This window comes from Rattus norvegicus, chromosome 2 (assembly GCF_036323735.1).
Source record: "Rattus norvegicus strain BN/NHsdMcwi chromosome 2, GRCr8, whole genome shotgun sequence".
In the NCBI taxonomy this organism is placed as follows: Eukaryota; Metazoa; Chordata; class Mammalia; order Rodentia; family Muridae; genus Rattus; species Rattus norvegicus.
In genome coordinates, this window is record NC_086020.1 from 130,585,947 (window position 1) to 130,603,648 (window position 17,702).

At 33.0% G+C, this 17,702-nt stretch overlaps 1 protein-coding gene across 2 annotated transcripts in view; it reads left to right on the forward strand.

Annotated features, from left to right (window-relative positions):
- Pcdh10 (protocadherin 10) overlaps window positions 1-17,702 on the forward strand; it is a 66,160-nt gene that overhangs the window by 32,515 nt on the left and 15,943 nt on the right. The window contains exon 5 of one of the 2 annotated variants that reach the window (NM_001427768.1): window positions 8,938-13,252. The exons of the other annotated variant lie outside the window; for it this stretch is intronic. Coding sequence (NP_001414697.1) covers window positions 8,938-8,957 — 20 coding nt within the window. The 3' untranslated portion in view covers window positions 8,958-13,252. Of the gene's footprint in view, window positions 1-8,937; window positions 13,253-17,702 lie in introns of those variants that run through there. 2 annotated transcript variants of the gene reach the window in all.

Sequence of the window (17,702 nt, forward strand, 5' to 3'; positions counted from 1 at the left end):
TAAGACAATCCGTAAGACTGTTTTGCCCATTTTTGGTACATGTTTTAGAATATAATCCCTGCGCCCATGTCCAGAGTTACATTTTAAGCTAGCACACACCCACAAGATTTGTAAAATTAATATGTTATTCACTCTGCATCCTAGATGGAAGACATTTCAGTGTTGAATAAATGTTCTGTCCATCTTCCCTGATATCACTGAATGAATAATCATGGTAGAATCCTCATGTTTAAGCAACTGAAAACAAAATACAGCACCACTTCTGCTTCTGAATATTTCCCCATGTATTTCAGTATTCAGGATACCTATAATTTCACAGATTTATTTACTCTTGGCCTCATGGTTCTTGCTTTAATTCATTTCCTTCTGAGACAGTATTTTGTCTCCTTAAATCTCATACTTTCCCAATGTCCAAATGCTAATTTCACAAATCTACTTATTTTCCATGGTGACTAGCATATCATTTTCATATATACTCATTATTAAGACATATGAATTAAATGTAAATGTGAACAAAATGGAGGGCACTGGGAACTGGGATTAAAGGAAAGAGGTGTTTGATCATCACCAGAAAATTGATTTAGGTAATTAACTTGATTTTATTCAGATTTCTTAGATCTTAGATTTTAATATAACCATCTTTAACAATCTAGAGCTGAGTGTGTGTATGTATGTGTGTGTATGTGTGTGTGTGCACGTGTGTGTGTGTGTGTGTGTGTGTGTGTGTGTGTGTTTGTGTGCATCTGTGTGTGCTCCTGATGTGAACATATGTGGGTACAAGTGACATTGAGATCAGGTGTCTTCCTTTATTGTTCTATACTGCATTATTACTATAATAATGATATTAATAATAAATTATAATTATAAGTATAATAATAATAATTGTTATTATCAAGAGAAAAGTCAATAAACCTGGAGTCCATCTGTTTGGCTAGGCTAGTGGGCAATGAGTTTCAGATCTACCTGTATCTGCTTGTGATGTTATAGATGTTTACTACTGTGTCCTGCTTTTGGAATCAAATTAGGTTTTTTTAAAATTTTATTTAATTTTTAATTGATATTTATTTAACATTTAATTTTTAATTTATTTAATGTATGAGTGTTCTGCTGCATATACAACCTCCTGCCTGAAGAGGGCATCAAATTTCCAGATAGGTTGTGAGCTACCATGTGGTTGCTGGCACTTGAACTCAGTATCTCTGGAAGAACAGCTCTTAAACATTGAGCCATGTCGCCACCCCCTCAGTGGGCTTTTAATGCTAGTGTCTCAACCATTTTTGCTTACTGATCTGTCTCTCTGAACTTCTGTGGGGAATTCTTACCATCATAGCATGAGTAACACATTTTTTTTTGTTGGTTGTTGTTTTGTTTTGCTTTTGTTTTTTTAATTTTAGATTTTTGTTTCTTTACAGCAAAATAGCAATGAATGGGTATTCTTTGTCAGTTCCTAATATTGTCCAGTAATTAGCAAACAGTCAATTTTATGTGATTTTATATATTTCTACACTTGCTAATTTTGATAAAAATAAAGGTATTTTGTATCATAATATACAGTATAAACACATTTAGCCAGAATCTATTTCTGTTACCAAGAATGGTTAATCTTTGAAATTCTGAACTTTTTCTTGAATTTGTTTTGCCTTTCATGGACTCAAAGTGTATAACTTTTTAATTTGCTATAAATCTACTATTTGCAATAACTAAAATAAACTTGAATTAAATAAATAGTTTAATGTCATAGAAGAAAAATGAAGACTTAGGGTCTAAACTTGGTATCAAATTAGATTATAACTAAAATTAGCTTCAGTTTTTAATAAGCATGCTAGAATATTACTTTAGCAATTAGGATTTTAAACCTTTTAAAGCTGTTTGATTCCCAGGATACCAGTTTTTAACTCTCTTATTATTTGATGAGAGAGTGGATTGAAGGGACATAAGGGTGTATGGCTTGGTGAATATATGATATAACTGAAACTAACGTTTATATTTTGACTTATGTTTCAAGAAGGGTAAGTGAAAACCATGTTTCTTATGCAAAGAAGAGAACATTTGCTAACTATGCTATATCTCATAAGACCATACATCACTCAAAAGCTGAGGTGAAAGTTGAAGCATAATTAATACATAAACATATTTTTGTGAATATATATTCATAGTGATAATCATCACTCATTGAGTATGATCTTAAATTCTGAATAAATGAATTTTGTATTTTATCTGTTTTTGTTACATAGATCCTCAATATTGGTTTCCGTAGACATGTAGAAAGCTTCTCAACTAAACCATCATTACAAAGTATATTTCTAACTTTTATGGTCACTAATGACATCTAGGCCATAATTAAGCAGAGATTCCTTAAAGATTGCCAGACTGACTAACACAGATAAATGAATCACACCTAAATATTGTACAGGAAATGTATATATTATCATTTTTTTGTCTAATTGGAGACATAGCTCTTACTGGGAACTCTTTACTTTATCAGTCAGTGCTGCTGAGGAATATTAAATCCTGCTGTGTTAGGGTTCCTAACCTGCTTTATGTAGGAATGTTACTACTGCATTCTTCTGGGCTCTTTTTCCAGGGTTTCTATATTCTCAATTATGCTCTGAGCCTGTTCAAATATTATTAGCTTGCTACATGCTAAATAGAGAGCTAATCAAACACCATTAGAAGGGCATTGATAAGCACACAGATTCCAAGTCATGTGTGTTGACAGGCCTTTTATTTTTTTTTTATTTTTTTTTTTTTTGGTTCTTTTTTTCGGAGCTGGGGACCGAACCCAGGGCCTTGCGCTTCCTAGGCAAGCGCTCTACCACTGAGCTAAATCCCCAGCCCCGACAGGCCTTTTAAAATCATGCTTGGCTACACTGTATTTGGTTTTATATTTACTAATCCAATTATGCTTTTATGGATTGACTTTCCTAGATTGTGCTTGAATTGTTGTCAACGCTTAACCCTGCTTAAGAAAGGAATTCATTGGTAATAGAGCAGACACATGAATAAATTAAGTCACCTATTTAAAAAATGTTAAATGCTCATTTATTTTTGTATCATACGATACTAAATTTATGCTTGGCTTTAATATAAATAAGCAACCATATGGGCCTGGAAGAGTTGACATGAATGGCATGTAAAGATGTTTGACACACAAAGCTCTCTGTATCTGTAGTATCCTTGTGAACACAGTGATGACCAACCTTATTCTGAAATGGCTCATGCTTCCTGCTGTGACTAAGGAGGCTAATTTAAATCATATAAAGAGGTAACTAATTTTCTGAGGCTTTGAAGAAACCACTTGAAGTATAAGTGTTAAAAGGGAACAAATATATTAGACTTATTTTAAACAACCATTTACGTTTTGAAGAAATATGAGGGTATTCTTTTTAGAAATCTAGTTGTATTAAGTTGGAAGCATTTCAAGTTTAATGCAATGAGTAAATTGTCTTCAGAAGTTGCAAAAGTTTATGTTTAAGTATAAATGATGCTTTTAAATAGCTCTGAACAAAACATTCCACATTTGAGCATATTATGGTATGTTAGAAAACCCATGTTTATTGTCACTGAAAGAAATACACATTTCTATTTTGTAAAATATATACTGAGCTATTGCCAGAATGAGTGAATCTCTGAAGTTAACTTAAAGAAACTAATGTAACATTTTTTTGGCTCTGTTTATTTTCTCAGAAAGCCTAATGCAATATCTACCAAAGAAGAGCCATATTCCAATTTCCCTTTTGCAAAATCTAGCTTGAAATGCATGTTTCCATACATACTATGCTGTTTTATTATTTAAAAAGATTTTATTTTAATTTAATATTTTATTTCATTTATTTCATTAAACAATTTTATTGTATTTCTAGATGGGAATATCCATAAATGATTGTTAGAAACCTGTTCAAATAAAATTGAAATCATCATCAAAGATGTTAATGCACTATCACTAGTTTTTGTCATAGCATATTGTCAACCAATATGATGAGTGTGTTAATATTAGAGGTAGATGACATAGTTGCAGTAAGTCACACAGATGATATTTGCTTGTGAAATAAATATACACTTGGTGTTCCCTGCCCATGGGTCCTCCATCTGTGGGGGAATCTCTGGTATTAAGCGATCTATCCTATGGCAAGGTTCTGAGAGTTCTTCATGTAAAACTGTGTGACTGTAAAGATTGGTGATGATACTACATTGATGGATAATGAAACACCTCTGTTCCTAAAGGTGTAATCTTTTCATAGTGATAGCATAGAAAATACACACTAAGCAAAGTGAATTGTGAAATCTCCAGGCAATAAATTCAGGAGTTCTTATAGGCTGTAATTTTACTTGAATTTGAAGCTGTCTTATTGATTATAAAATAAATTCCTTCACTGATCACACTTTGCTATGTGAGAAAATTGGGCCCAGGTTCCCCTTTAATCCCTCTCTTTAAATTATAAATGGAACTGATGATGGCAGACCTGGGAGCACCTTGCTAGTAAGGTTGATTCTAAGCAGAGTTCAAAAGAAAGAGAAGCTACTATAATTTTTCTCTTCCTAGAAACGATCCTTTATGCACTTTCATTATTGTGCACATGTGCTTCAGGAAACTATATTTTATAGTTTTCATATCTTTTAAAATATCCATGGATTTATATTTTGGGTTAATAAATATTAGATGTAAAGGATGTGTTAAGAATTACTCACATTCATAGTCAACTAAAGATAAATATTATTCTTACATTAACAGTCTAGAGGAGTGTCACAAGGATTCATTTTAAAGGTTTTTCTTTCCAAAGATAGACACTTTACATATAGGTGGTAGCAATGCTGTCTTCAAGCACATTCCTGTTTCTTATCTACTACATGGTCGATTTTATGCTGCTATAAAATAATAAAGGTCATATGACTTGATAACAGGATAAAGCATACCTTGAAAGGAGATCAAGTTGACATGGCAATTTAAATGTAAACTCAAGCACTGCATTGAAGTGTTATCATTAGTCACAAAAATAACACACTACATTAAGAAAAGGCTTTGTCTTTAACAATAGACTTTAAGCTCATGTAGCACTCTCTCTCTCTCTCTCTCTGTCTCTCTCTCTGTCTCTCTGTCTCTGTCTTTCTCTTTCTCTCTCTCTCTCCTTCTCCCTCTCTCTCTTACAGTCACATGACTAAAAATCAATTTGTACTCTTCTATATGGTGATAGAGAGCAATGCACAATATATAAAATATGAATGTGTGCAGATGGGAAGTTACAAGAAAAATGAAGTAGTTACTTTCCTTTAGCATTTGAGTACTACAATACTACTGCCTCTCATTTTCCAAGAAAGGGTTAAACACAAGGCAAAAAGTCCTTAGAAAAATTATAAAAGAGATTCCTTATAAGTAGTTCAAAAAATAAGACAAGAAAGTTAAAGGAACTGATTATTCAACTGGGAAAATCTCTAATGGAAACTTACCTTTAAACTGTCTTTAAGTTTATGATATGCTTTTACAGAGAGAACAGAGGGCAGGTGTATGAGACTCCCACAGGGGGTAATGAGCTCAGAATCTCACAGGCTTTATGTGTGGAGAGTGTCCTGACTGTGAGGCTCATTAAACATTTCAATGAGCTCTGAGTAGGTGACTGATCTCAGCTCCTGGAAATTTTTCACTGCAGTGGGGTCTCAATCATTGCAGATTATTTGAAGGTTGTTTTTATTCCCCCTGCAGAAACAGATTAGGCTGCTTAACAAGTATAATTTATTTTTGTATTTCTTTGTTTTATACTGTAATAAGGCATAAGATACATTTGTGTTTCTAGCAATACAAGTGTTGAACTGTGTTGTCTTATCAATTATCATTTTAATAGATGTCATACTTAGTTACATTAGGCAACTAACTGTATGGCACAAGTATTGTGTCGGTTATGGTAATTTTACTATTATATAAAAGCATGCATGTGACAGTCATTCGTCTTAAGCCATTACTTAATCGGTTTAATGAACATGCAAATTAATCTAAATGTTTTAATTTTTGCCCATATTTTAAAATTTTTCTTTGCAAATAAAAAATAGACTGTTTCACAACTCATTAAAAACCACTTGATAAATTCTAAGGGTAGATATTTGAGTATTTCTTCTCCAGAATACTTTTTCATCTCTACTTCAGATGTCAAGATAAGAGTGAAAAATGAAATGTTTCTCTGACTCACCAAGAAAAATAAAAATGCATTCAAAAAATAGAGTGTAAAAGAAGTATAAACAGTTCCTTAATTCTTTTGATCACAGCGAAAAGAAAGCCTTTATCTAAAGTCAGGCAACTGATTCAATGCATACACTGATATACAGCTTTTAAAAATACATTTGAGAAATGAAAACTCAGAAGTGAAGTTCTCCAAGGAGGCTTTGATCATACTGTGTATGTACAGAAGGATGTCAGGGAGCTAAGAACGTCAGCATGTGTGCTGAATTCTTCCCACCCTGAAATAACACCCAGAAAAGAGAGTTATAATAATTTCGAGACAGGTAGGGCCACTATCACAAGCATTGAGTATGGGTTGCTATTGCTTTTCTTAAAATACTGTCTGCATAACACTTGTCTTAAACCATACATATTGCCGTTGAATTATGACTACCCAAGGTTAACCTCACCTCTTAAAAGTGTGGAAATAAAGTGGTGTGCCTACATCACAAACAGTTGAGAGAATTTCTTCCATGACCTCTCCATGCTTATCAGTCCTTGATGATTTGTGTGTTTCAATCAATGAGTGGAAAGAAGAGCTAAAATTAATAAAAAATGGAAACATACAGACAACAGCTGAAGCAGAGGGATGATTTCAAACATAAGGAATGTAGATGCAACTCAAAAAAGCCATTAAAAGACATCTATTGTAAAGTAAAGTACTTCTTTACTTGTAGTTTTTAAAATTATGCATGCTAATCTCTTAACTCTGAACCATATGAATAGTACATATATATTGTACTTTGAACACAATTTATCTATTTCAGTGACTTTCTCACCAGTAGTATTTTAACCTAATAAAAAAAGGGTATTATACTAGTTAAAACATTTGCCCATCGACTCATTTCTACTCTAATGCAATAAGCACTTTTTCGTCACAATGTATTAGGTTGTATGTGGAGTATAATAGTACCATCAAGTTCTATGTTCCTTTTGTCTTGAAACTCCTGAAATAACATTCCTTTAAGACACAAAGGAAGAAAAGAAGCAAGGAAAGAAGGAAGACAACTGCAGTGGAAATCATCTAATGTTGAAAACGTAACAGTTTTGAAGTCAGAATATGTTTCTGGGACACGTGGGAAAATAGATGATCTTGCCAGCATCCCTGATAATTCTCTGCATCACACTTTTATGTCCAGTTCACACAAACAGTGACTCTGGTCACTTTTGCGATTTGCTCAATTCATGGTTAAACTGAATTTCTCTGGCTGCACATGACTAACCTGCTAATTTTTTTTCATTTCTGATTTAAAAAAATCATATTGTACCTAGTTAAGTTACTATGTACTTGTGCCAAAAACCAGAAAATTAAAGTCAAGGATAACAAAATGGAATTTAAATCTATTAAAAGAGCCATTTCTCTTTGCTTAGAGAAAACTCGCTGTGACATGATTATGCACTGGTCCAGTGTTACACACACTGCATCGTATCATGACATGCAATGAAGCACTGCATTAAAAAATTAAGTTTAATTCTTGGCAACTTCCATAATTGTTACTATGCAGTATGTACCTAGTCTCATATCGGATCTGATTTCTGTTCACAGGACTATCTGATATTTACAGTTCCAGCAGGCATGTGTGCAAACAGTTGAAAAGGGGCAGACTGCTTCACTGATCAGAAGAATATGAACAAGAATCAGGGCAAAGAAACAGAAAAGATAGACCGTTTACTTGAAAGTAGTAGAAACGTCAGTATTAAACATCAACAATAAACCCATCAACATATTAAAATTTGTTTAAAGGAAAAGCAGTTTCACTGCACTAAAGTAATCCCACTCCACCTTCTGAAACCCTTAGTTTCTAATGAAATACATGCATTCTTTATTTGATTTTAATTGAATTATTTAATATTTGGTATATCTTTATATCTAAGTTTTTTTCAGTTTAGATGCTGAGTTAAAGGATATAATTGCTATTTTGAATTTTAAAGGTAAAATATTCTGAAAGCTATGTATAAAGAAAAAGAAATATTTTTAACACTATTACTAAATAATCTACACAATGAAATCTAGGCATTGTTTTTTATTTTTATACACATTTTATAGGACTTGAAACAGGACATAATATATTTTCCCTCATATGGCTATTAGAATTCTTCTGAGAAAAAGTGATTCTGATTACAGACAAAGCTGCTTAAAATGACAGCCCATGAAAATATTTTAGGTAATTGTATCAATACAGCTATTATATAATGTTAAAAATGAGATAAAATAAAACTACAGTATGTGAATCATCTTTGAATTTTGAACACCGTAAATATTTTCCTAGTTTGAGATTTAAACATGCATAATTTTAAAGTTTATTAAAACTCAATTTAGATAAAAAATTATTCATAGTTTTTAAAAAAAAACGCGTTCTAGCAGTATAACATTTATACATGTATTTTTCTTAACTGTGAATATATATACACAAACAGTAAAGCAGAAACTGTTCTATAGATAGTTTAAAAATTATTTTTGTATGATTTGTTGTCGCTATGTTAAATATGTAGTTCCCATCCACACTGGATTTCTAAAACGTAAAAAGTGTAAATTTTAGAGTGCCAAAGAACTGAACTGCAGTGACACCTAGAAACTGAGATGTTTCTGCAACTATGTGACACAATATGGATCCAACCCTTAGTCACCCTGAGTTTTCTCTTGTATGATTTCGTATGCAGAAATGTGCAGTTCTGAACTGCAAACGTCAACCACTTTTTCTTAGAGTATTTTTCTTTCTTTTTCACAGCGCGGAAAAGGATATGCTAGTCAATTCTGCAGCTTACCTGAAGCAGTACGATTTGCACAGAGTCGACCAACAAAAGCATCAACTTTTCAACTTCATTATCTTGGCCATCCAGTTAGTTGTGTGTAGCTGAGTGTTAGATTTCCAGCGGATTCATCGTGGCCACGTGTAGGACCTAATTGCTCTCAGCAGGCCTGAGGAATGAGTTGAAATGTGCAGACTGTAGAAACTCCATAGGCAACCGGCGTTGCCTCTCCGATCAGTGTGTGCCTGTTTACAGCACTATCTGTCCTTCTCTCTCCAAATGTCACTGAGCCCTTTAGATGTTTATATTCACCATGAGAAGCCAGTCATCAAGATAAAAGAAATTTGTGCATTATAAATGCAATATCACTGTTTTAAACTTGACTGTTTTATATTATTTTTGTGTGACCAAGTGTTCCCCAAACTATCCCCAACTTTACAAGAGAGATGTGACTATGTTCTTTTCATCTGTGGGCTATTAAAAAAATATTGTATTCTAAAGACCCACAAACTATCAAAGACATTCTGTAGTTTATACACCGTGTTGCAAAGTGTTTACTGTACTATTTCAAAGCTTCTAAATAAATATAAAATATATATTATATTATATAATTTTCCTAAGATGTGATACAAATTAGTTGGTTTTTAAATGGATTCATACAGCCCTCACCATACAATAAAACAGAAGGCAATTCAGGGTCCCTAAGATTAACTGAGAAACACTATCAATAGTTTGTCCTAATTTTCATACCTTGCTCAATCCTGTATTCTTCTTTCTTTAAAAGAAAGTGAAGTTCTAAGCTGCAAAATTTTGTCGACTCATTGTGAATTTTCAATGCCAAAGATGTAGCTGTTAATATTGTCAGGCGGAGCACAGAAGATGTAGTTTCAAAACATCAAGCAGTCTACATGATTCCGATTCTATTTCCCCGGCTTCTGAATTTAGCATCACTTAAAGCTTTTATAAAGAAACTATAAATTCACCTGTATTTGTTCTTAGGAAAAAAATCTGGGTGTCTGTACATTTTGTGGTGTAAAATATGTAACTGAAAATTACTATTTTAAGACGTTCTCATCATATAATTCATAGCATTTTATTTTACATAGTTTTACATAGTTTTGTGACTCTTAAGTAAACATGAATAAAAATCTATAACTCTATATATGAATATATAGAGGTATATATAAAATTAATTATCTGAGCTGGTATGTATTAACAATAAAAATATTTAAAAAATCTCTAAATTTAAAAAAGAGCTAAATAAATTTGGAGATAGAAACACGATACATTACTGTTTCAATATTATATGTGAAATTTTTATAGCTTCAATGTAGTCAGTGATTTATTAATGAGAGTATTCTTCATTGGTCAGCCTTCAAAAATTAATTTTGTCTTTTACTTTCATGTTGACAAGGTTAATTATTAAATTCTGAAAGATGTATTTTCCTTTAGTTCACATATTTTTTTTTTCTGCTGTTGTCTGTTGCTTGTTGAAACAGGGGAGGGATAAAAAACAGAAAATGTGTGAGAGATTCGTCCAAGCAAGTCATGGAATAAATTTAACTGCCCTCTAAAAAAGACTCCAGAATGATATCAAGATATTTGCCAAGCCCAAATTATAGGCTCATATTGAAATGACAACCTCTCTTTTCATCTGGTTATATTGTCACTGTTAGTTTGAGCTATAGAATGATAAGGAATAGACTAAAATGTAACACTTAATAAATGGGCTTCATCTAATTTCATATGATATAACATGAACTTTTAATTAAGATTGATCATTAAAATACATATATGCAGTCATTTGCCCTTCCTATATTAGTTTAGAGTTGTATCCTGTGTCATTCTTTTGATACTATCGAGTTACATAATAATGCATTATAATGCTAATTAGTTTATAGCTACATAATGTAAACATCACTCTGTGTCTAAGGGACCATTTGAAAAAGAAACTAGATTTTCATGTGTGATTCCAAAGCACATACACTCACTGAGTGCCGTAGCAATTTTTCTCAAGTGTACGGCATACTACATGATAGACTATTTTAGTAAGAAGATGTTATATATAATTTAACTGGGAAAAGGTTTGTTTTTTCTAATTGCTTTTAAATCAAACAATGTTTTTTTGTCCAATCACTTAGTATTAATTAAAACGATTTTTGTTTCAATTTACACTCCTGCATTAACATCCACATTCAACTTTCATGCTCGCCTCACATACAATGGTTGTACTAATTCATTCGATTTAAAATTTTTTTTAAACTTTCATGTCATATGCAATATAACTTATACATCCTTTTCTGACATACAGTTGTGTGCTAGCAATTTTTATATATAATAGCAACTCTCTAGAGTAATCTGTACTATAGTTTTAGTCACCACTCTACCAAAACGTACATAATTTGACAAACCAGATTATTAAAACACATAACGTTAAATGCTAGTATCATTCATCAACTACTGCATGCGGGATAAATTAGAAGTTACACTGGAGATGCGATTTCAGTAAATTGGCTAAAATATAATGTTTCAATGACAAAGCCTAGAATAAGGGAGAAGTGAAACGAGAACAATGGAATACTAAAGGTGGCTTCATCAAGCACATCAAGGAGAGGGAGTGTAAGTTTCACATTTAATCTGATCGTTTCTGTATCCAGTCTGCTATTATTCTGTACATGCTCAAGGAAATGATAGTATTAGACACAGTTTCAACCATAATATACTTCCAATAAAAAAATGGAATTTACTCCTTATTTAATCTCATTAGTTTTAGAGCAGTAAAACTCAAAAAAAATTTCCTGTGGAAAGAGTGTTGTACGTTTTTAATGGTATGTCAAATGACAATTTTTAGAAATATTTCATCCACATCTAAGATTATAATTTTAATCTGTGAGCATAAGTTTGTAAAATCACCTTAAGTCAAGTATATAAATATTGCATAGTAATGAAATCAAAGATCTGACAATGTCAATGATATAAGTGTGTTACGCTTTTAGGAAATATGTATATTTAATTTTAGGAAACTATTAAATGCAATGCCTTTATCCAACATTGTGAATTAGAAATTATTTAGAAGATCTAAATATTTTCATTATCCATTCTCCTTTCTTTCTAGCATGTGCTATAATTTGTCCTCAGATGCTCTGAAAGTTTGAATTCCTTTTGCTTTTCCATGAAATAGAAGAAAAATCTTCCCTGCAGTTCTTAACACAAGGCTGTCAGAAGTAGGCATTGATATTACTGTAGAATCTAGCAAAGTTGTATATGGAGTTTGGAGTTTGGTTGATCCAACTGAATGTGATTAACGTTTGCCAAGATAAATAAGGTATTTATGGTATTGAAAGATAATGACATTGGTTTTTTTGCCATTGTGTTTCATTTTTCCCTGCATAACAATGTGTGACATAAATACCCACAGAATGACAAAATCTTTAATATTGGTATATTCACTGATTTTGCTGGAATCTTATATTTTGTCATACAGGAAATTTTTGGGTTCTTAATCCTTCCTCAAGTCTAATTTTATAGTGGTAAAGGCTTTGCATTAACATCCTTTTTATGTTCCTTTTTTAAACGAGGAATACCAGAAAATTGCTAAATTCAATATTTTTTACATCCTGAAGTAGTAAAGTTATTTTGTATATTGTTAGTACTTCAAGAAATCTCCCCCTGAGAAGTCGGACAAACCCCTTATGCAGTAATCTGTGAAACTGTTCAGTAGAGAATATTTTCTGCAAACACTTGGCTTAGATTTTAGATCTTAGCATTCTGTCAGAATGCTGGTAGCTGTGTGCCGCCAGAGTATAGCAGGCAATAATATGACTTTGATTCTAATACTTTTAGTGTGCATGCATGTGTTTCTAATCACTGTTATTTTTTTAAGTATATGTAAAATTAGAAAAAAAAATCCTTTCTTGAAAACTCATCAGATGCTTAGTTTGAAGTTTTTCTCCCCAGATGTTTTTGAGGAGTGTGAAAATACTGCATTCTGGATGCAGAAAATATTACATTTTCACATGCATCTTAAAAATTTCTGGAAGATAGAGCTCTCACTTCCCAAACATCTGGATGTCCTTGAGCTGAATGTGAGCCGGGCGCTTCCGTTCTGTGGACATGTCTGATACAATTATCTGTGAGTGAAAACAGGGTATTATAACACATGAGTTTCAGTCTTAATTGCAGTGTTGTTACTGTGAATGCTATAACCATACATAAGTAAAATGTGTGTAAATGTAATATATTATTTTATACTGCTGTATACATACAAAATAAATAAAACTAGGATACATATCACACCATCTTTCCATGCATGGATCTTCCACTGACGTCATGGGAGCTTTGAATAAAACCATCAGTGGCAAAACATGGCCCTATGTATAAAAATGACTGATGCTGATTTAGTAACTCCAGTAAATTTAGTCTTAATATCACAGGTTGAAGGGACATCTGCTCAAAACTGTCTATCACTTGAAACAGCAATATGCTAGACTTTAAGAATTTTGTTGTGTTTACAGATCGAGTGTAGGCATTCAATTCCACACGAACCTCAGGATTATCCCAACAAATCTTTTAAGGCAACGTCTTCTAATTAGTGCTGGATGATTTTAACTTTTGAAGTAATATCAAGGGTTCACAAATGTTAACGTGTAAATTGTACATAAAATATGACTGCCTTCAATTGATAAGGTAAACACTTTATCTAAAATGAGAAACCTGTCACTTCATAACAAAGTTCATGGAAACACAAGGGGAAAAAAGACATCTGTGTCATTTTCAGAGAGGAAACTATGAATGACAGGAAAGGTGCATCTTATATAATGTAAAAAGCATCTAAATTAGCTCTATAGAAACTTAGCTCTCAAGGAACCAAAGATAGAAACAATGTGCTTCTCATATGTGATTAATGTTAGTTAACATGCACATACTCAACCTAAAAACTTCATCTTATCAGACAGCAAGTAAAGGGCTAGGTGCTTGTTTTTCTCTGAACTTCATTTCTATAGAAAGAATTAATTGGAATAATAATTCTTGATAAAGTTCTATCAGTAGTAATTATGGGGTGCCTACTATGCTCCTTCTTAGCCTTGCCATTTCTTTCTGGTGACCATAGCAACAGTTTTTACCTTAAATACAATACATCTTAGAGGTAAAAATTTCTACTTACTGACCTAGTTTTGGCCATCACAAGCCATAAGGATATATTATATACTTTCCCAAAAACTCTAATTTAATTACAAAAGCAAACAAATAAAAAATAAAATATATAATGGTGAAACAATGAAAATTAAATGATTGAAATAATTGGTGAATGCTGAGACTGACTTAGAATAAGTTATTAGCCTAAAAATATATAAAGCAAAAATAATTACAGTAAGAAAATAGAGCTAGAATAGTATCAAGAAACATCATTTACAGGGAAGAAAGACAATAGTTTTTTTTGAAACATTTCAGATGTATGTGTGAAATGGGGTACACTGTGAAATACCATTTTTAAGATGAATCATTCCCCCATATGTTTGCAACACACTGAACCATATGACCCCTATCTCAAATTTAAACTACTTCATGAAGCAGAAAGTGAAGGACGATATTTTGAAAAGTCACTTCACTCTGATAATAGCCAGATTCTCTGCACAATATGGATACATATTGTTAATTTTAGGACTTTTTTTTTCCCTGAGAATTAAGTGAGCTCCTTTATAGGAAATTCTTAGCACAATGGTAAACTATCAATGGGCTGTTATTATGATCATCAGTTTTATTATCATTTAAATCACTTTATCACCATCATTGGTTTTAAACACTGTAGAACACAACCTACAAATGGAAACCACCCCAGTCTACTGGAGAGCTGTAGTTAAGCAAAGATCATTTCAAACCCTCAAGGTGAGTCTACACTTATCTGAGTATCTGTTCTCAGCTATATCTCTCAGTTCGCTTGCAGAATACAGAGCAGGAAGAAAACTCAGTGCTACCAGAGGGCTGATCTTCCTTCAGGTTCCTCAGCAACGCTAACAGAATAAGTTATTTCTATGATGGAAAAATGAGGATCGGAATGTACCAGAGCTACCCACTTCATGCCAATGGCCTTTTTGAACATTTTCTGGGGAGTACTATACATTTGATGGGAACTTTCTTCCACATAATTATCATTTTTACATGTTTTCTATTCATCTTGAAAATCACTTGAGGCAGTCTTCAGTATGTGCTCAATGCTATTGGACTATTTAATGGTTCTAATTGGAGGCCTTTCCCTGGTAAGAGCCTGCTTCCTTCATGTTGCCCTTTGATGTTTAAAACATTTCTAGAATTCTCTTATGCTTTGAATATAGTAAATTTCCTCATGTTTCCCAATTAAAAGAATGCAGTCTATACTAATCAGTAATCAAATCGAAGCTCCCAAAGGAGCATTTCCATTTTAAAAGGACTTATTAATTCATCTGGAAATTTAAGTGAGGCCATCATGTGCATGATGATAAGTATGTGATATTTTGTCCCTTTTTTTCCCTTTGATGATTATTCTAAAATTCTTTAACCAGTCTCTGGAGACAAAGGACCCTGTAGTCACACAACAGTCACGTTATGGGAACGAGAATCCTTATCCTTTTCTTTCCCTTCCCTTTTTGTAAGTAACATTTCTCCGTACCGTGAGAGACAGGACAAAAACAGACAGGGGCATTCACGTGGAGGAATACAGAAGCCAGAAAGTAAGCTTTATTCGAAAACGAGTGAAATTTATTTCCCTTTTTTTTAAAGATTGATTTTTATGTTATTTATACTTATGTTTTGTTTGAAAGTCTGCAATGTACTTTCTAGTCCCTGAGAAGACCAGAAGAGGGCTTTAGATTGCATGGAGCTGTGGTTACAGGCAGTTGTGATTTTCTTTTATTTTATGGATGTTGGTAACCAAATTTAAATAGCAAGCACTCTTCACCTCTGAGCCATCTTTCTAGCTCAGTGAAAGATTTCTTGTCCTCATGTTTTAAAAGTACAATTAATATTGCAATAAATAGCTAACTTTAAATTTCTCCACCATTCCATTTCTCTTAAAAGTGTGGGTAATTGGCGATGCAGAGGGATTTTTAACAAGCACAGCAGAAGTCTGTAGAACCTCAAATGACCAAGGTACTGAACAGCTTTTCATGATCACTAAGCTGACTTAGGGTTTTTGACACCATGAAGTAATTCCAAGACGAATGATTTCTTATGGTATTATTTGAAAACTTCTACCATTTATAAACGTATTTACAAAGGAAGATATCAGACAACATACCAAGTAACTTTAAATCAGAAATGAGTGTTTGAATGTGTGTGTGTGTGTGTGTGTGTGTATGTTTGAGAGAGAGAGAGAGAGAGAGAGAGAGAGAGAGAGAGAGAGAGAGAGAGAGAGAAATTGAACATGTAAGGTTAATGAAAATAGATATTGATTAGGTAATTTTAGTTCAACTCAAACAGGAAATTATATTTAAGGATACACTATGTAAACAATTTATAGAAAGAAGATTTACATTGCATTTTAAATTATAATAATATTAAGTGATCTCATCAGCATGGTTTTACAGATGCTTACTTTTGACCCTTGTTTGACGTGTGTCTATAACCTCACAAACATGTATACAGGGTTGGAAGTCCAGTGCAGCTGTAAAGCACATATCTGGTATGAGGGACACTGGTCACCAAATTCCCAGCATCTCAGTGAAAAAGTTTGAAAACATTACTCACTTCAAAGATGCCACACCGATTCTAAATTATCATGTACTTATAATTTTAACCAAAAGAAAACTGGGTGAAAGGGTCAGCAGACCAAGTAGTAGATGAGACACTCTGCACTACTCGATCTAGTCATTCGGTCATGCGAAACCCTGCGTTATTCACTCAGGTTGGCTTCTATGGTGGAAGTGTTTCCAGATATGAACGATGTTGTGGTGTCAAGCAGGGACATTAGGAGGTTGTGAACTTTAGGTGTCAGCACAGAGACTGAATATAACATATAATCTTCTATTGTATGAAAACTTTGGTGCATTGGTGTGTAGTGAACATTTTTGTTCTCATGTTATAGGAACATTTTTATGTTAGAACGTAACATAACTTAGAGGTCCACATAGAATCTTTTCCTCACTCTGTACCTCGCTTCTTTTAAAAGGGCCCCTAACTGAATCAAGCACCCCATCAGTTATGCTGGCAGGCCAACGAGCTTCAAAGAGCTATGTGTCTCCTTTGGCCTCTGACTACTCCTGCTACATTTAAGGACTGATGTGTTCTCTTGGATTTTTCATCTGTGCTTGGGACTCAAACTCAGGTCCTTATGCAGCATACAGTGTATTCCACTGATCCACTTTCTCATTTCAAAGAAAGAAACAAGTGCCAACAACTCTTCCCTAGAAAAGAGTAAATCTCATTATCACACGCAATAATAATAATGGAAACAAATACTGAAGATAACCAAATCACAATTCAATTTTGCTATAATAAGAGAAAAACATTGGTCTATTATAATAGACCCTGTAGCTAGAGTAACAATGTAACAATTTTTTTTTTTCTGAGACCAAACTAATGAAAATAGAGGAAAAGGAAAGACTGTATAGACATTTAGGAAGACCAGTAGACCCCAGTGCCTTACTGGTAGGTGGTCATCTGCCTGACAATGGGTGGGACAGAATAAAAGATGAGGTTTTGCTTTTCTTGTGTAAAGCAGGCTTCCTTTAAAGGATACATTATGGAAGAAAAGAAAATGTGTCTATAG